The sequence below is a fragment of the Haliotis rubra genome, unplaced genomic scaffold (genome assembly GCF_003918875.1).
Source record: "Haliotis rubra isolate DU_JTF1 unplaced genomic scaffold, ASM391887v1 Scf197, whole genome shotgun sequence".
NCBI lineage: Eukaryota > Metazoa > Mollusca > Gastropoda > Lepetellida > Haliotidae > Haliotis > Haliotis rubra.
Window position 1 is genome coordinate 562718 of NW_025765969.1, and position 21572 is coordinate 584289.

At 39.2% G+C, this 21572-nt stretch overlaps 1 protein-coding gene across 25 annotated transcripts in view; it reads right to left on the bottom strand.

Moving 5' to 3' along the window:
* Positions 1 to 21572, bottom strand: part of LOC124274989 (zinc finger protein 37-like) — a 93873-nt gene that overhangs the window by 52766 nt on the left and 19535 nt on the right. Inside the window, exons 1-3 of one of the 25 annotated variants that reach the window (XR_006898109.1) lie at positions 20635 to 20903; positions 19753 to 20141; positions 14846 to 18427 (exon numbers count right to left, since the gene is read on the bottom strand). The exons of 10 other annotated variants lie outside the window; for them this stretch is intronic. Coding sequence is in view for 8 of the 15 variants with exons in the window: in XM_046710386.1 (XP_046566342.1) it covers positions 5126 to 5484 (359 nt within the window). In the remaining 7 variants the exon portion in view is untranslated. Of the gene's footprint in view, positions 1 to 1562; positions 5485 to 5795; positions 6443 to 6772; positions 7082 to 7656; positions 8150 to 10888; positions 12411 to 14464; positions 14785 to 14845; positions 18428 to 19235; positions 19444 to 19752; positions 20142 to 20596; positions 20904 to 20942; positions 21384 to 21572 lie in introns of those variants that run through there. 14 more of the 25 variants (XR_006898108.1, XR_006898105.1, XR_006898111.1 and 11 more) reach the window with 14 other exon arrangements.

The following is a 21572-nucleotide window of genomic DNA, read 5'->3' on the forward strand; positions in this document are numbered from 1 at the left end:
TAAGTAAATGTTTTCTCGGAAATTCTTGCAACAAGAACTGTGTCAGACATAGCGGTCACATGTTATTAACATTCACAAAGTCCATGTATAAACTTAATGATGTCATTTCCGAATAAACATTGAAAAACGCTGGCGGAATTTGACGAAATAATTTAAAATGGTTTTGTTTTGATCTTAAGGTGTTTTATAGTTGGTGTTAGAATTAAAGATTTTACTATCGTGATACTGATACGTATCGTATTGCCACCCTTATATCAGGATTCATATCGTATCGCAGCTTCAGTGCACAATACTTCGGCAATATATCATCGTGACTAAAATTTTAGTATCGTGATGTATCGTATCGCAGGTTGTATGCCAATACCAGCACTATCAGTATCTGTCCAATGGGGTTGTGTGCACATGATCTATGCTGTCCCTGCCGCCTCACCCAGCTGACATCACCGTCGCCAAAATCAAGAAGATGCTTGCTCTTTCCACAATATTCTTGCACTCAACATTTATCATCATACACATGATCCACGCTGTCCCTGCCGCCTCGCTCACCTCACTTATCTCCAAGGTAACGACAATCACTAGGGCTGTGTATTGGCAAATAAATTGTATTGCAAAATATTGCGATGCAGGTACCCCTATTGAGATATATTGGGACAGGAAGTGTTTGACAGAGTGACACCAATTGTGCATGTGAATACTATTGTCTACATCCCTAAACATACACAGAGCTCCAGATAAGATTTAGCTCATGTGGGTACTGTACCCACTGTATTCTTTTGGAGTGGGTATTATGAATGTTGAGTGGGTATTTCATTTTCCGTTACCCACTGCTTTCAAATATGTGCGTATTTCAGTCATTTTACTCACCTAAGTATATGTCATTGAGTAAGTTTACTAAGCAGGTATGTTCTGAGTTATGTCATACCTAATCAAAACCAACTTAAATATAATGGAAATGATTTCATAAAAATCACTCATCCTATACTGACAGTACAACACTTGTCCTATACTAACAGTACAACTTGATAGCAATCTATGTGTTTTTCATTACACAAGCGATTTTTATAAATATATTCCGTACGCATTTGTTTTAAACCTTTTGAGTATCTAACATTTTAAATGCGTAATTGGTATGCAACAATTATTTTTTCAATGCGTAATTGGAAATTTTCGATGCATATTTTACCCGGATACGCAGCTTATCTGGGCCTCTGATACATGTTATGGTTCTGTTAACAGCAATCTCAAAATTAGGTTTCATTGTCGTGGATTCCATTTTCTTTTGTATAAAATATATAGGATTACAATATGCCGCTTTGTCCTTGAATAACAAAGGAAAACGTGTGTTGTGATGGAAATTATGTGTAGATTATAATTTAAACCATAAAGATAATCACAAAAATATCTTATATGTTCTTTCTCAGATAAAAATATTGCAATACGTATCATTTGAAAAGTGTATTGCGACATACCGTTAATACCGTGTAGCCCTAACAATCACAGCTCTTTTGGAGTGTATAGTACGGTTGTATTCGAACGATTGTCAAACACCACAAAGAGTTCTGTCTGGTTGAATTTCTTTATTATAAACACAATGTCATCGTGAAAAGGTTTCGAACATACAAACAGATCAGGGACACAGGATCCCAATGCTGATGAATCCCTCAACACACTGTCCTCATGTCTGATGACATCATATACACAGAAACTGATCAGTATGTCTCATGGAAACTGAACCTGAAAATGGTTCTCTCTGAATATATACATCCTTGTATTCTTATGTCTACCACAATCAGACATTTAGAAAACACATATCATGTCTTCTGGAAATGTTATCGAGTTTGAGCTAACTTCCCCAGTCATAAGACTTCAATCATGTCGCACATTGCGCAGCAAGATCATTTTTTCAAGGACATGCAGTTTTGTATTTTGCATCGTCTTGTGTGTTCGTCCTACTTTTGACAGGAGTATATTTCCTCAAGGACACAAACTAACCCTCAGAATGTTAAGTGTACATTCGAATAGAACAACAAACCTGATTATCCCTATCAAATACTGAGTTGTATATTATTATTATTATTATTATTATAGGATATTTATATAGCGCACATATCCAGGCAACTAGTGCTTGCTCAAGGCGCTGGTATTTTTTCCCTCGATCATTGGATGTCAGTCTCAACTGCACATCGTGTTATCAATCTCAACTCCCTGGGGAGTATATCATCTCAAACATTATTTTAGCAAACCGAGACAACATTTCCTTGACGTACATTACTGACGTGTGTGTATGCACAGGCAATATGAATAATTCCTTAATGGTATTTCACTGAAAAAAACGAAACAAAAAATATCGCCATACAAGCCTATCAAGGAATGAAAAGTTACACATTCTCCAAGTTTGGTCCAGTCTTGATACAATTTGAATTAAAATGGAATCAAATTGAAACAAATTCTTGACAGATGACCACAATCATTTACACAATGGGGTATTCAACACACATCACACCCAATACAGCTGGAAAATAGACAATGACTTTCTGTTATAATGTGTCCCATTCCAGGGAAAATAAGAAATATACACTGTATACATTCAGAGACCTATATGTTGCTTTTATCTGTGGAACATTTCTTTCCAGTTTCTTAATTTGACAATTTTAACTCAAATAAATATATCTAATGATGACACAACAAAACATTCTTTATAATCAAGGAAATATGAACAGAGATAAAGACGGTCTTTTATCAGTTTTCCATTTCCTTAAATGTGAATAATAGCATCTTAAAAGGAAGAAAGAAAATAACATTGAGACAAATAAAAGGGCTCTTCCACTGAAAATAGTTATTTCAGTAACTTAAATAATAAGTGTATCAACATGTTTTTATTTTAACTTCTAAACTACTTTTAGGAAATAATATGTAACGTGGATGCGGCATAGGTATGTGTTCAGGTTCAACAAATGTCTTCCTATCCTAAACAAAAGTTCACTTGCAGCTTCTCAAAATGCATTCCTGCATAAAATTGCTAAGAGTCACCTTTCAGCAATGACAATATTTTCCTAACAACACACAATGTTCACAACACAACATTCACTGTTCCTCAGTGTATCCTTGAAAACCTTGAAATATCCATGTTGTGGCAGAATTTTAACTGACAAGTAAGGTCTGCGAGTTTTATTTCCACATGTTAAGATTTTTCTGACAGACAAAAGTAAGTCAGGGTCAGAAAGGAATTCATTTTTAAAGGAATTCAAACCATTTCAATGAAACATTTCTCGGATGTTTACTACATGTTGAATCCCACAAGCATGGATATGGTGCTTGCAACCCCAAAATCATAATTTGTGGTGAACAGGGATTCAAACTGATCATAGGTTCCTAGCTTGCCCAAGGGAAGCAACTCTGCACACCAAACTGAGGTAGCTCAGACAGGGTCAATTTTAATCCTAAAAATGGAGATAAATATCCCAAAGAGTCCATGCTTGTATCTCCAGTACTAAACAGCCTGACAGACATTTAACTGAGACAACAAACAATTCCTCAAAAGAGAGGTCGGTGGGTAGACTAGTGGTATAAGCCTTCCCTTGTAACGCTGAAGACCCAGGTTCAATTCCCAACATGGGTACAATTTGTGAAGCCCATTTCTGGTGTTCCCTGCTGTGATATTGCTGGAATATTGCTAAAAGCAGCGTAAAACCAAACTCACTCACTCACTCCTCCACAGAGAAAATAGAACTTTTTCCCTATGTGCAAAATCAATCCCTTACTCAGTGGGGTCCCATGTAATGACAGAGGTGGGATAATCAGTATGCATAACACTGGAAGGAACTAGCGGGCTGGGGTTCATTGTCAGAGCACAGGGTTTGCTCTGTCGCAAGTGTCTCTGCAAGCCAGTCCTGTACTTGTAGGCCTTCCCACAGACACAGGTGAAGTCCAGCTGCTGGTGAACAGCTTCGACATGGAGAGTCCGCGCCCGCGAGGTCATGAACATTTTGCCACAATCGGGGCACCGATGCGACCCCGTGATCTCAGACCGTACCTCCTGCTGATGCGACATGCCAGGATGGTGTGTGATACCAAAGTATGAACTCCTATAACCATGACAACCTGAAAGAAACAAGCACCGTCATGACTGGGTTGTTGTTATTGGTTGGCACCAAGTGGTCAATAGTAAGCACACGCACACGCACACAATGATTAAAGTCAAAGCGTAAGAAAGCTAAAGTAAAAACCAATGAAACTCAAGGATGAAAATGAATCTTATAGAATCCTATGACGGAACAGAAACAGGGTCCTGACAAGATTCCTAATTTACTGATTATAGCTTTACACCACATTTTGACAATATAGCATCAATACCACAGTGGGGAACAGAAATAGACTCACATGTGACGAATCAAACCTCAAGTGTGACCAGCAAACACTGTACCCACGGTGCTACCCTTCTATTAACATTAACTAAAGTTACATACTAACTTGGCATAATTTCAACATAAGAACCAGTCAGCACAAATGGCTTCCTACATCCTGACAGCTCAATAAAATATTGCACAAGATCGGAACCCAAACATTGCCAATCTTGGAATGTCTGATCAAAACCTTCTGAATAACTTTATGAACCGAAACACAAAAACTCCCACAAAAATATTTTGATATGAACAACACAAAGGAAGTTTTATCCTGACTTTTTAATTCTCCAAGATCTTAGTCCAGATGATGCCAACAACACCAAAGCTACATCAGATGACTACTGTCAACAAATATCTTTGTGCACTCGAGGTGATTGCTGGTTACAATTGGTGCTAGGTCAAAGTGACTACTGACAGTGTCAATCCTGGAGCAGGTGAAAGTGTCTTCCAGAAAAATTGGTGAAGGTGATTACTGACAATATAAGTCAAGGTGACTGCTACCAATATGAATGAGTGAGTGAGTTGGGTTTTCCACCGCTTTTAGCAATATTCCAGCAATATCACGGCTGGGGACACCAGAAATGGACTTCACACATTGTACCCATGTGGGTAATCAAACCCGTTCGTTCGGCATAATGAGTGAATGCTTTAACCACTAGGCTACCCCACTGCCCTGCTAGCAATATGACTCTTGGCATAGTTCAAGGTGACTGCTGTCAGAGTCAATCCTTTGGAAGGTCAAGGTGAGTACTTGACGTAGCTGTCAACATGGGACATGTCTTCTTATGTCTGCTGAGGCCTTGACAATACTGATAGACCTTGCCACACACACAGGAGAATTGAACCTTATTGTGGACAGACGACACATGATTCCACCGGGCCCCGTTACTAGAAAACACTTTGCTACACACGGAACATGGAAAGCCAGTTGTCATTTCATCACGATTATGTGTTACATGGAACAAGTTATCTTTGGAAGCCAAGTTGGACAACTGATGATCCTGGAACTTAAGTCCATGAACCTCTTCCAGACAATGGCTAGATTGGCCATATCCACAAATGCTGTCCAAACCATGATAATCTGAAAGTAACAAAAAGTTTGATCTAGTCCTTTCAATACAATTGACAAATCATTCAATGACTTTAATTAGATTAAAAGACATCTTTGGATGACACTGGACCATTCCTTTCTCATGGAACTGCCATAAAGATTATGGCTTAAACATCAAAATATCTGATTGAAGGCAGAATGTTCTTGTCTAAACAACTTTCATACCACCCTCAAAATACCCACCCTCATCAAACACACTTTCCATAAACGGGACTAAAATTGTCTCCTAGCAGTATTATTGAACAACTTACGATTTAAGTTTAACAAAAATGAGCAGACACTTTCTCCAGAATCACATGAAACCTCTTCAGAACCATATGTAACTTGACCAGCGAGTCTTTCCAAGCAATATTCCCACAATATCAAAGATGGGGAGACACCAGAACTGAGCATCACACTACGTACTCTACTGATAATCAAATCCTAGGACTCGCAATGATGAGCCCCATCACAGTACAACTATGCAACCAGACCACTCCCTTTGGTAAGATCAGACTAGGTTTCCAATGACATACCAGCTTGCTGTAACTGACCCACTGTCAAGGGCACAACAGTACAAGAAACCATTATTCCATTCATGAGGATGGACTCAGGTTTAACGAGATCTGATTTCAACAAAGAAATTGATCATCCTCTTCAAAACAGCTTGGCAATTTCAGGAATAAAATGATCGTTCATCATGGAATCAAGCCTTCCCATATTCCAGTGACCAATGAACATGAGCTTGGACTGTCCAATGCTCAGCCTTGTTGTCTGGAGAGGTCTGTATATATACTTGGCACAAAAGAACAAGAAAACTGTTGGGGCTTCACTGAAAGACAATTAGTCAAGTCATCAAGACTGACTAAGAGGTCCGTTTCTTCATCCTGAATGACTAGAATCTTTCTGACTATGAGGTCTATTTCTCTGCCCTGAATTACTTGCATGGTTATATAGGGCTCCAGATAATTTTTGAACACCAGGAGTACGTACTCCTTATTTTTTCAATATAGGAGTACTCGAAAACCTTAAGCCTACATTTAGAGTACTGAATGGAATTTAATGGAGTGTCAGTAATCTTGTGTTTCGTTTCATATATGCACCACAACATTGCTAGTCTTGTGTAAACAGGTCAGATAAATACGTCTGTAAATGATTCTAAGACCATACACCATTGCTGTGGTGCGTATCTGCTACGTTTTATAAATTATTTCCTACCGTATCGTGCATATTTTATATCCGTACATACACCGATACGGCCCTTATCTGGAGCCCTGGTTATAGCCTAAATCCCCACTATGGGGTGGGTTTGGCTTCTATCAGATCAAATCTGTGGCTTGCAAAAGCACACTGCAAGTCTTTTTGTGTCTGACAAAGCTCTGCTGATAGTTATAGACCTTGCCACAGATACAGTTGAACGACACATTTTCGTGAATGGCATTGACATGATTGCGTTTGGCTCCATGGCTAGCAAAGACCTTGTGACATTTGTGACATGGATAGCTGCCTAACGAAACGGGTCTGTCAGTTCTAGAGTGTGGCATCAGGGAATGACATCCATAGCTCGCCTGCCACAACTGACCACGACCTGAAAACAACAAAAGGTTCAGTTCTAGTCCACCATTGAAAACTGCAAGACATAATCTCCACAAATGCAAGGACCAGGCTCTGAAAACACATCACACCACATGTGGCCGTGCCATTTGAAAACAATGCCATGAAAATTATAAGAAATGACTGGAGAGGGTATCATTGGGGTGACATGGTTTCGACAAAGGAAACTGAAGTCTTACGTGTTTGTGGATTGGCAATAATTTGGAACACCAGTCGTGGACAGAGTGTTGAATTTGAGAATCCTAAAACTAAACCAAAATCATAAGTGTGGAAACAAGTGCGCATAGCCTTACACCTCTTCCAGAAGCATTCCTGAAATCACAGACTGGCAAAAGTAATCACCGGTGTTTGGAGTGGCGACTGACACAGGGAATCAAACACAGGTAAATGTGGAAACTGTGGACATTTTAACCATAGGCTGTCCCACTCAACCATTCAGACTGCAGTGCATAGAACAAATCGATGTGTTGAAATTTAATCCAATGCAAAATCTGGTCACAATTGGCTTCAGAATTAAACCAGGGCATATCCAAATATATCATCAAACACCTGCCCCTTCTGTATTGACTTCCACGGTCTTTCAAATGGACATTGTCCCCATTTCAACATTTTTAAGGGCTACACGCAGCATAAGAGACTGCTGTACTATAGATCAGCATTACAAAAACAAAACAAAAAATCCTGAGAAACAAAATACAATTCCAGATCAGGATCTAAATCTTTTCCAAGATAGGATATCCCAGTTCCAGGACATTTCAAGTCAGAGCAAATATCTGACAATGTTTCTTGTGTCGAAGATAGCTTTGAATGTACTTATAGGACTTCCCACAGACACACTGATGGCAAATTTTCTTATGAATGGCTTCAATGTGATTACGACGCGCACTTGTCCCAGAAAACACTTTGTCACAGTGCGGACATGGAAAGCTTGCAGAGGGAGGTTCTCGGAGCCTGGGCTGGCCTAACATTTCCCTGTGGGAATAATTAGCCAGTTGGAAATTGAACAGCTGAGGTCCAAATGAACTTGACAAACCATGACCATCTGCAATGAAGAACAGAATCTAAGTCCACCATGACACCACTGTTGTTATTTCTCTATTTTCAAAAAATTAATTCAAGACATGAATGACAACCCAACAGCAAACAGACGCTCTAAGTTTTTAAAATTGTCATTGCGAAAAAGCATCCATTTCTAATTTTATAGTCTGCTGTGACTGAGACAGACATATACAAGCAAACAAAAAAAAAGTCAGAAACTTTGAATGAGTTGAAGCACGAACCACTTGATTGACTCAATCTCACACTGACCTGGCTCACTTAGTGATTATGAGTTTAGTTTAACGCGAGTTTTAGCAACATTCAAGAAATAGGCTTCAGACATAGTAACCATGTAGTGAATCAAATCCAGGCCTTGATTGTGACAATCAAACACTTTAACTCGGGGATGGAAACAGGAAAATCTATTTTCAGCTGAAAACCTAATGGGGGGTTTGAATTGATCAATTTGAAATAAAATTGGCGGAAATCCACGGATCAGCGGAAAATTGACATCCCCGTTTACTGGGCTACCCTTCCCTCCTTATGTAGTGTATGACAAACATGAACCTCTCTATATCCATCAGTTGCACATGGAGCAGGATTTCCTATGTCGGATGAAGTTCTGTTGATAGTTATACACCTTCCCACACACGCAGTGGTAAAACAGCTTGTTGTGAATGGCATTGATGTGTTTTCTCCGGGTGCTGTGGTCAGAGAACACTTTTTCACACTTATCACAAGGATAACGGCGTTTAAGGTCAGAAGTGTCTGGGTTGGCTAACTGAGAAAGCCAACCTGTGTGGAAGCTGCCTTGAGCACCACTGCCAACAGAACCAGAAGCATGAACATCTGAAAGCAACAAAAAGGCAATTGCTAAACCTCCATCTTGAAGCACACTTGCAATGGCAAATAGGACTTTTTTTTACAGCTACTTCAACAAAACAGCTGACCCTGTTCCAGTTTCACCTATCCCCAAGAGAAATCACTTGGAACTAAAACTGGCTCATGACTGCCATTCCTGTTACACTACCGTTGGTCAAAATTCAACAGATCTGCCACAACTACAACTCTCTCTTATCCGGAGCCTGTTTTTCTCTTTCATCAATATTCCAGCAATATCACGGTGGGGACACCAGAAATGGGCTTTTCACATTGTAACCATGTGGACAACAGAACCTGGGTCTTCAGCATGACTTGCAAACCCTTTAACCACTAGGCTACCCATTCGTCCCAACTGTGTCCAGAGAGATACAACATCTATGCAGATATCAATAACAATTCATGTTTGTCATAAAATACCCTTAAATTACAGAGGACTTCTCACATCACTTGCGTAAATTAGATTTGTGTTGACTTCATGACTGACTGAGTTTGGTTTTCCACCGCTTTTAGCAATATTCCAGCAACATCACGGCGGGGGACACCAGAAATGAGCTTCACACATTGTACTCATGTGGGGATTCGAACCCGGGTCTTCGGCGTGACGAGCCAGCGCTTTAACGACTAGGCTACCCCACCGCCCCTTGACTTCATGAACATACCACTATCCTTAATGTCACAAAATGAAGGCCTTCATACAATATTTCCTCTCCAATCAACTATCTCAACAAGTCACAAAAAACATCATTTTTCTTGACAATGGCGTCAGCAAGGTCACATGACGTAGTGTCTCTTGTGATATCTTAGTTTCATCGATATCTTATTCAATATTCCAAAAGTTTCACCAGGAACATTTCCCTCTGCAATAATTCAGCTCTGCCATCTCAAACACCTCTACAAGAAACCACAAAGAAAATAGGTTTCAGGACAGTAGTATCTGTGAGGTCACATGGTGCAGTGTTTCTTGTGCCGGCTGTAGTTTGATCGATAGTTGTAAACTTTCCCACAGCAGCACTCATACACCCGATTCCTATGGACACTCATACACCCGATTCCTATGGCGTTAACATGCTTGCTTCTGCCGCTGGTGTCAACAAACACCTTATCACAGTGAGGACAGGGGATCCCGACCTTCTTCCTCCCAACTCGGTCAGTAAGAGACAAACATTCTAACTGGTACTGATCCTGTTGGAAGGAAAGATATTGGCCCAATCCCTGCAAACCTGAAAACAACAAGAAGTCAAGTTCTAGTTGTTGTCGATTCTTAAAGAGAGTGTGGAGTTGTTGTTTTGGTTGAAAGTATGTGCACACTGTGATCCTAAATGAAACTAGTGTTTAGTGAAAAATACCAAGTCCACATGACTTTGAGAGTATTGGACAATGCTTACACATACTATCATCCTTAGAACTAGTTAGTGTATCACTAGTATGCTTCAAAATGTGAGAAGCGACACCCTGTATCTTTGTAGCATCGATTCTAGACATGAAAGAATAACACTACACAACTTACAAATTAACTCAAGCTCATCAGAAAATCACTTATGGTTTCTCACTCGGATATAGCCGGAGATAGAAACTAATATTTAATGAAACAGCCATCAACACTCCAAAAACGTCATTCTGACATTAACCTCGTGAAGATCAATGTTTGGTTTGGTCACAAGTACAAACACTATTTAACTATCATAAATCGAATCTTTGTAAGGCATTCAGAGGTGAATCTTTTCTAGTGCCCTTATCATTAGCTTGACTAAGAACTAAAAATATACTCTGAAACGTTGTGTACATATAAACCCCACAGCAGCTGACATCCGAATTCTCTCCATCATAAACTGGAACTGTGAACCCGACACAAGTGAGTCAATGAGCGAGTATGATTTTACGGCAGTTTTAGCAATATTCCAGCAACATCATGGCGGGAGACACCAGAAATGGGCTTCACACATTGTACCCATGTGGGGAATCGAACCCGGGTCTTCAGCGTGACGAGCGAACGCTTTATCACAATGCTACCCCACCGCCCACCAAATACAAGAAACAAAACGGGAACAAGTAGCCACTGTGTTGACCAACAAGGAATTGAGTGATGGTGTAAGGTTACACGGCCAACAATGAAAGCACCTGACTGACAAGTTTGAATGTAAAATCATCGCGAACACAAAGAGTAAATATAGTTCAGAAGTGTGTGTGAGTGAGTGAGTGAGTGAATGATGTTTAATGTCACAGCCACCAACATTCCAGCGCCACTGAAAGTTACCAAGTGAGGACCAAGCAAACCAGAGAATGAAACCAGGAACAAAGATTCACACTTAATTATTTTTATAAAATCACTGAGCCTGATTAGGCTCTGAAAAAGAAGAAAGACTCTGGGCTCAAATTTTCTATTTTGTGAATATAATTTAGGAGACGTTTTTTGTGTGTTAAATATGTTCTGAGATGGGATGTTATTTACATCCTTTACAGATCGAGCCCAAGTCGGTTACCTTACACATCAGATCTTTATTTCAAGACTAACAAGAACATACATATAAAACTGCCATTATTGTGTCGGAGATATTTTGTCTGGTAGTTAAAGGCATTTCCACACACATCAGATCTATATTTTGAGTGAAAGAACAACTTAGACAATATGACCTGTTCGTATAAACATGAAACATGTCTTCTCGAGTCGAAAATAATTTGTCTGGTAGTCGCAGACCTTGCCATGAACAGATCTTTATTTTGGGACAGAAAACACCTATAAATGTCATTACTTTAAACAAAAGTTTTCTTGGTTAACAAGACAAGATCACTTCATATATACATTGCGCACGTCTTCTGTTTGTAGATGTTTCCATAGGCACAACGACATCAGATCTTGAGGGAAAGATTAACACATATTAACTTGTCATTACTTTGAACAAAGGTTCTGTTGGCCAACGAAGACAACATGACCTGTTCATATACACATGGAGCCTGTCTTCTTGTGGCGGAGATAGTTTGTGTGGTAGTGTAGACCTGTCCATGAAGACTATATCAGATCTTTATTTTGAAAGATCACACCTAAAGCTGTCATAACTCTGAACAAAGGTTCTCTTGGCTCACGAAGACAACATGACCTGTTCATATACACATGGAGCATGTCTTCTTGTGGCGGAGATAGTTTGTCTGGTAGTTGTACACCTTCCCACACACACAGTGATAAAGCATGTTGTTATGTATGGCATTAATGTGGATGCGCCTAGCACTGCTATCGGCAAACACTTTATCACACTGAGAACATGGGAAGCTGCGCTTTCCTTTGTCAGTTTTCAGGAGGCCCAAAGAGAAGCCTATGTTAGAATAAAACGCACGAGGAATCCCGAACCGATCCTGATGGGCACCACCATAGACTCCGAAATCATTCCCTGAAAGTAACAAAAAGTGTGGTTCTAATTTCTTAATTTACATGTTCATGAGTCAATGTTACTCTAGGATGAGGGTTCTCTCAAGGTTAGCCTCACTGAAGGCCAACGGAACAGGAATTGGCTTCAACAATCAGTTTGTTCTGAAGTGCAAGGTACTGTCATAAACACATGCATGTTCAAACCACTGGCAAGATGCAAGGGTTGTCTCAGTGTAGGATTGAGACCATGCAGATAAAGGATGGTTATTTGTTACAGAGTCCAATAAAACAAATAGATCTATGTGATAGTGCTGGGAATTGGTTGAAATCTCACAATTGATGATTGCTTCATTACCAACGAACAATCATCGAAAAAAAATGGTTAGCGTCATTTTTCAGATTTTCCTATCCAGGTTGTTATTGCAGATATGTATAACATGATGCAACTTGCTACTTTAAAGTGATGACTAATATATCATGAACATAAATTTCCCGGAGTCTTTTATCCCAAAATCGTTTATGTTCGATTATGAGAAAATGTGATCGATTGTTTGGTCGTTTGGTCACAGCGACCAATCTTCGATTATTTCAATTAATCGGAACACCACTACTATGTGATAATGAGGATGATCCTCTCAGATGAATCAGAATCAGAATCAGATGACAACCCAGAACCATAATTCAAGATGACCACGAAAACAACTTATACGAAAACCTTCACCTATAGTGTCCAGTTGTTCTGAAAATCGGTCCAGAGTTCTCAGGATTACATGGCAGCTAGTCCATGGGAAACTAGTTTAACATGTTATATTTGGGTTACACTTTCTCTGTACAGCACAGATTCTAGTACTTTTGTAAGTTCCTGTCCGGGATTCGAACCCACACCCTTAGAGTCATGCACCTAATCACCAGCACTCAAAGTCAGCGATCAAACCCACTAAGCCACCGCAACTTCCTTTAGTTATTAGGACAAATCTATTGTTTGTTTTCACAACTGTAGACAATTCTGTTTGAAAGTGGTGTTGCCTGGGACTTTGTGACATGTACTGCCCCAATTGTATATGTAGTTTAGAAAAATGTCTGATTCACAATAAGGGAGACAGCCTTTGTAATGCATTATTACTGCTGGCAAGTTCGTTTGTGTGTCACGCACCGAGAAGATAAATTAATATGCGACTTGCAATACAACTGGTAATTACGCAGAGTGTCATTATGCGTGTGCAGGTTCTTTTCAAAAGTTTATTTTTATTTGTACATAATCAAGTCAAATTTAAACTGATGATGGTTGTCCATTTAGAATATCTTACACGTTTCCAGGTTATCAGGAGTTCTGCATGTCTGCCCAAATTGGGGTAATATGTTCTATATCACACATGAGCCCAGTCATTAGGCGTGAAACATTCTATATCACACATCAGGTTCAGTTCTTTGGTATTTCCCTTACAGCAGGGTTTTACATGATGCAGGATTCCTGCGTATTCGATGCAACAATTTTGTAAACGACTCTCAAAATATTATCATTTGAGTCAAGCTTGACTCAAGTTTTATGGGTGGCCCTCACAATTCAGTTCATTAAAATTGATTTGATAAGCAAAAAATGATATTGTTCGATGATAGTTTGACTTTTACAGAGCTGTCAGATTGTTCCAGAGAACTCAGAGGAGACAGTAATCCTGGCTGTTTGAATTGAACAATGCTGTAGTTTCATTTGGTGGTGTGACATAGACAGTTACATACTGAGAATGATTAACACAAAGAAATATTAAAATGTTCATGACTCCTAAATATTGAAAATGACTCCCCCCCAAAAAATATTGTGAGTCACCATGACCATGACTCCCATTTTTAAAAGTCCTGTGTAAAACCCTGTTATAGTTGAACACACCTTCAGTGCCAATGGCAATTTATTGCAAACGAAAACCATTTTGCAGACAGAACAAGAAATTGTTCATCTTTGAAATATATTTGAAGTCTATGTTGGGAGTTCCATTAAAAACTTAACACACATAGTTCCACATCAACACTGTACCAATTGTAACTTTACTATGTACGTGTTCTACTTCAAAATGGAATATGTTCCTAGTTGGACTCCAGTCCGGTTCCACTTTAATATGCAGCATTATTTTCACGATTACATACATAACAAGATTTCTTATGAGTCAGGTAATTCTGTTCGTAATTGTAGACCTTTCCACAAGCACAGTAATAAACCAGTTTCTTGTGTATCGCATTAATATGCCTTTGTCTCCCCACATTGACAGAAAAAACTTTGTTGCATTCTGGACAAGGATAAGTCTTTTTCTTTTTTTGAACAGTATTTTTAGCTGTGTATGAGAGAAAATCTGGCTGGAATGATTCTTGTGGAACTCCAGAGTATGTTCCCAAACCATGATAATCTGAAACCAACAAAAAAGATATATCTAGTTCATGAACTCAAAAGAAAAGCCAAAAGGATTGTAATGATAAAAAAATTTAATTGAAAATAGTCATTTACATAAAGATTCTATTATGTCAATACATTTTTTTATTACACAACATCCTATTAGCGTCACCCAATGTTACATTTTTTTCCATCGCAAGTTCAGCCAGCAAAATGAAACATCAAGTCATTCGGCAAGTTGAAGTATGCATGTCCTCTACAAAAATCAAATACATGAAACAGAAATCACAATCAACAGAACATCCTCTATGAAGATCAAATAAAGTCAGTGATCACAATCAGTAGATCATTCTTCAAAAGCATCAAATACAAAAAAAACAAAACAGAGATCACTAAAAAAGGAAAAAATCTCCTTCACAAGGATAACTCTTCAAGCAGACGTAAGTAACACAGATGTACCAGGGGAAGAGAATGATATGCAGCTTCACAGGATGCATTCCGTCCCCAATCCTAGACATTTCACAAGTTTCACTGATGGTTGTAATATTTTTTTACCAAGTCAAGTTTTATAGCAATTTAAGCATTATTCCAGAATTATGCAATAGAGGAGGACATAAAGAATGGGTTTCACTTGATGGGATAGAAGCAGCTACAAATTGAGCAAACACCTTAACCCCGATCTTCAACAGCAATCGTTTCCAAATGCCCTTTCCTGAACTCATCCAAGAGGCTTATAAATTATTTTACAAATCATAACGTATATGTTCAAAAAATTCAGATTTGACAATCAAACACATTAATCTCTGGATCAGTGCTTAACAGAATCAGAGCAATCATTCTTTTTGAGTTTGAGTGAGTGAGTGAGTCTAGTTTTACACAGCTTTACATCACGGCAGGGGAGACCAGAAATGGGCCGCTTCACACATTGTGCCCATGTGGGGAAATCGAACCTGGGTCTTCAGCGTGCGAACGCCTAACCACTAGACTACATCTTCACCTTCCAGTATTTGAAATAAGCATTGCCCTGATGATTAAAGAGCACGATTTTGCTGGTTCCCAGATTACAGTATTATGAGAAACTTGAAAGTACCAGGACTTTCCTTCATTTAAAATATATCCTTCCTCTTCGCTGAATATGACACATCTGACGAAAACATACATTCATTTTTGATGACTGATATCTGCTTCACAGCATGTGTGAGTGAGTGAGTGAGTGGAGTTTTACTCCAGTTTTAGTGAGATCACAACAAGAAATTAGTTCCACAAAGAGCCATGACACTTTATCGTCTAAACAGTCGTATTGCCAGTTTTGAGTAAGAAGCAGGTTTTCTTATGGCGGAGATAGTTCTGCTGGTAATTGTACACCTTCCCACATATACAGTAATACAACAGCTTGTCGTGGATTGCATGGATGTGTCTTAATCTGGCACTACTGGCTGTGAACGATTTGTCGCACTGAGGGCAAGAGAAAGATTTCTTTTGGTCAGATCGTCTCTGAGCTCTACGTTCAGTCCTGTGTGTTAAAAAGTCCAGCTGTGGACCCACTCGCTCAGCGGCAACAAATCTGCCCAAACCTGAAAACAGGAAAAAATTGTACTTGTCCACTATCTCGTTATCAGGAGAGATTATTTCAAACAAAAACAATGTACAACACACAAGATACAAGCACATAGCCACTCTAGATCAAGTTTGATCAGGTCCTCTATTCCGGAGACTGCACTTTCCGATTTCTATACGTTAGTTCCTCTCTAAATGCTGCCTTCATCATGCATTACTTGCTGACAATTCACTTGAGGATAATGTACAACACACTGCATGGGGATTAATATACGAGCATATAGCCACTCTTGATCAACCATGTCCTCCATTCCTGAGCCCATGTGTCCTGAGTTCTATTCTGTTCCCATGTAACAGCTACCCTCATCATGAATTGTTTGTTACAAGTCCATGGAGCATGAATCAACATGGCTACTTTCCTAACAAGTACTTCCAAAATTGGTATCACGGTTTTGAGTGAAACCAGTAAACATGAACATAGCCGTGTGAAAACAATATGGTCTTCCCCACCTAGCACATACCTGCAGCAATGTGTTCTGGGAAAGCTAAAGGTGGATCAGAAGAGTCCATGACAAAGTGATCCTGGGAAGAATTACCCATTGTTCTAGTACTGGTCATTTCTGGTCATGAAAGTTCACAGTTGCATCCTAGTAATATTCATCAGTTTCCATGGTGATCAAAGTTTGTACAGATGAGAATGCACGAGCAGACATCATGCACTAGTGATCATGGCTGCTAAGTGTCACTTCACTTTCCTTGTATGAATATCACAATTCTATAAGTCACACAAGAATTTCAATGCACACATCAGATGACAGTGACAGCAAGCTTGCCTTCACCTTACTTGTCAAGACTTCAGTGTTTCCTCGATCCATCCACACTGATAATGTTTCAAGGTCACAATGTTCCACACACACCGAACAAGACTCACTGAAATCTGATTGTGTTTCAAGGTCACCAGTGTCTTAAAACAAAGCATACACTTATGAGAATATGAATTGGTAACTTTCACTGATGAAATCAATATAACAATACAGCAATATAACAAGATGAGTTTAAAGTCTGCTGCATTGCATGCAAACTACTATTTAGGACAAACAAGCCAGACAGACCAGTTGCCCAACTTTTGTTATTCTTTGTTCAATGACACACACAGTAATATTCCATCTATGTGACATCAGCCTGAAAATACTCCATTCTGGGCCAGACAATCAAGTGACAGTATATGCCAAAACAACCATCCATGTCCTTGCGATACGGTGATATGCCAAACACCAAATCATGGCGTCTGACCACTCGATCCATTGGTTGCCACTTACGATGAGCAGATTATACTTGCGACAAAGTTTAACCTCACTTCCCCAGATGGATACAAGAGTTATGTCATGACTAAACACACTGTCCTCAGTCTTTAACCCACTGATCACACAATCGAAATGCATCCATCTTTTATAATCCACAATTATAAAGGATCAATACCTTCTTGAAGACAATCTAGTAATTTACAAAACACTTCAAGTGAATCTCGCAGATTCAGTTGCTTTTGTCTATCTCCATTCGACAAGTTGTTGACACTATACATGATCATGTTCAAATATGCCATCGGACTTGAAAGTTTGGAATAAACATCTCCATACAACCACTGTATACAGTTAAAGACAGTTAATTTCATAAAATTCTGCTTGCTCTGGCAAACAGCTGATAAAGCTCCATGTGATAACACAAAAAGATACTATATATGATGATCAGAGCAGAGTTGGGGACAGGACTCTTTTCCAAAAGTCATGTGCGATTTGATGACGCTGGCTCAGTGATCGATCAGGATGCCAGTGAGGCATGATACAAAGAACAAGTCTTCTTATGGCGAATGTAACTCTGCTGATAATTGTACTTCCGTCCACAAACACAGTTGTAAACCAGGTTCTCGTGTATGGCATTAACATGTCTCTGGCGAGCACTGCTATCGGTAAACATTTTGGTACATTTGGGACAGGGGAAGCAACGTTTAGATGTTTCTGTGGGTCTAAGATTGCTACTGTTTGTTCCAAAATCTGGGAGGAGATTTTCCTGGAGAGGGAAATATGAAGCCAAACCAGCCATATCTGAAACCAACAAAAAAGAACTGCTACAGAAAAGGTTTGCTTATTCAAACTTTAATTTCATATCATTTACATGTAACAGGTTAAAAATTAGAAATGTCCTCAAAAAAAAGGATAATTTTTATTATGTTATGCCAGAATTTTATTCTGTCAGTTAACCAATGTCGAAACATCCTCTACCAAACAATCATGAATACTACATGTTTACTACTAACTATGATTGATTTAGGGGCAGCAGTGGAGTCCTCTGGCTGGAGTGGCTAGTCATGCTGAAGACCAATGTTAAAATTCTCAATCTGGGTAAAAGAGTAAAGACCATTTCTGGAGTCAAATTGCAGTGAAACGGATGATATATTGTTAAAAGTGTCAAAACATACTGTTACATAGAATTCTATGTTTCTTTTTCTTGCCAACAGTCTGTACACAATTAGGTCGTAAACATTCTCTGAAATACAGAACGCTGTCAGTATCATGATGATACTTGATTCAGGCCCTGTCTGTAAGAAGTACACACCACAGACGATGATCTGTCATGAGGATAACAGCATGTTATTACTGATCTGATGACGATGATCTGTCATGAGGATAACAGCATGTTATTACTGATCTGAGGACGATAATCTGTCATGAGGATAACAGCATGTGATTACAGATCTGAGAGGATAACAGCATGTGATTACTAATTTGAGGGCACAAAGAGTAAAATTCAACAAGCTAGAGGTGAAGCGTGGTAAGGTTAAATAGGATTTTGTACAATCCAGAAGTCAAGATTATTGCAATTATATATCAAGTTGCATGAATGTGTGCATACCTGCTTCTCCAAGCTTTGTAACAGCTACAATGCAAGCTCTGCTAGAGGAACTATGTGCTTTCACATGTCATCTTGAAGTTATGCTAGCCCAACCTTCTCAACACCCTGAAGTCATAGTGCCGAGTTGTGTCTCTTTGCGATACCAGGGCCTCCTTTCACAAAGCACCAAGGTGATCGTAAGTCACTAAGGTAACCTTAGTGCAATGTTAAAGAAAGGGAGTTAAGGTTAACCTTAGCAAAGGTTGCTTCGTGAAAGGAGCCCAGGGCCCCGTTCCTCAAAGCGATCGTAGCGCTAAGATGATCATAACTCCCATACTTTAACATAGGCTTACGACTATCGTAGCGCTACGATCGCTTTGAGGAACAGGGCCCAGGACTTTTCAGATTGCACATTATGAACCTAGACGTCACATTGTGAGTGTCAGAAGGAAAGTGTCTACAGCCATTTTGAACTTGTTTGCAAAGCTGCTCCATTGACACTACTATAGCTGTTCAGTGCACAACTAACCCAACTTACTTCATACTCTGAAGCAACTGAGAAAATCGGTAATCAAACACTCAGAGATAGTGAAGGAAAGGTTCGGTTGTCATGCTGCCATTACTTTTTCTGGAACAGTTGTGCATTCAGCATGGACAAGTTCGTATAGGGGTTTGTTGGAACTGATGCTACTGGACAGGTCTTTCTGTGGCGAGCATAACTCTGTTGGTAATTGTACTGTTTTCCACACACACAACTATGAACCAAATTTTCATGTACAGCTTTCACATGTCTCTGTCTTGTCCTACTAAAAGAAAACACTTTGCTACACTGTAGACAAGGAAAGGATTTCTTAGAGGCCTCTGTTTGTCTTAGCTCGCTACGGTTTGCTCCGTGGAGGAAAGTCTCTTGAGCCAAACCCTGTACATCTGAAATAAAGAAAAACAGTATCTCTAAACCCTTTCCAAACAAAGTATGTCTTGATGCTGAACATTACATTCTAATCCGTATTTCAGTTATGATATATGATACAAAATAAATGAGGTTGATCAGAGTTGTCCCCCTTTATCTTGATGAAGTGACCGTTGTCATGCTAAAACTGTAAAACATGTTTTGATTGTAACTTACAACCAATCTGAAACTCTGTTACGAAACAAATTGTACAACCTAGGCCAAAATATATCAGCATGAAAAATAAAATTGTACATGTCAAGAAAGTGAAATTTGAAACCAGCATTTAACTTTTAAGCCAAGCTAGACAAGGTGGCCTTCAGTATTTTGCGACTATTTCGTCAACTGAGAGGTCCCAGACAACTACAACATGGAAACCTAATAGACAAGGAACAACCTACAAAGCAAGTCATCATTTGTGGCAACCACTGACCTAAATAATGTATCTTCAATATTTACAACTGTTCTTACAAGTAGATGTGCCCTGGCAGTCAATGTAAGGTGGAGTGGAGCTAAACCTGACATACAGGAAGATCACTGCATCTATATAATTTGTGCCCTTTTACACTCATGCCAGATTAAAGTCTGAGATATGTTGGCCCAACGATCTCAAGATCCTGAGATCTGTGCGCAGAGTCGTGTCACTTTGCTAGGAACGGCTTGTCAAGTCTTTAAATTATCACACATTATGAACATAAGAAGTGTCAACATCACACGGTGTAGAAAAAGAAAGTATCTGCAACCAGAGCCATTTTGAACTTATTACAAATGTTCAAAGCAGAACATTAAACCCATTTCACACAAGGACGAAATTAGGACTTGTATTGAAACATGCTTAAAATTAATGCAGGAAAAGTCATTTGGTTTGTGATGTCATTATTTCTAAAAACAGTGCAGGCAAAGTCCTTGGTGTTGGTGATGTCATTATTTCTTCTGTAAGGCAGGTATATTCGACATGGAGAAGTTTGTGTAAGGATTTGATGCAAGGGAACAAGTCTTTCTGTGGCGGCCATAACTCTGTTGGTAATTGTACTGTTTTCCACACACACAAGTGTAAACCAGATTTTCATGAATGGCATTGATATGCCTCTGTCTTGCACTGCTAAATGCAAACACTTTGGTACATTTTGGACAATGAAAGCATTTCTTAGCGGCCTCTGTTTGTCTTAGTTCGCTACGGTTTGCTCCTTGGATAGTCTCTTGAGCCAAACCATGTACATCTGAAATAAGAAAACAGTGTCTCTAAACCTCCACAGACAACACAAATATTTCTTGGCACAGAACATATTTTAATCGTCATTTCAATCAAAATAATCAAAGGTGCAATGAGAATCATACATCAATTCCAATCACAGTTCAAGCAAAACTCAAAACAAATTTTTGGACATGATATCTAAGCGAACCAATCA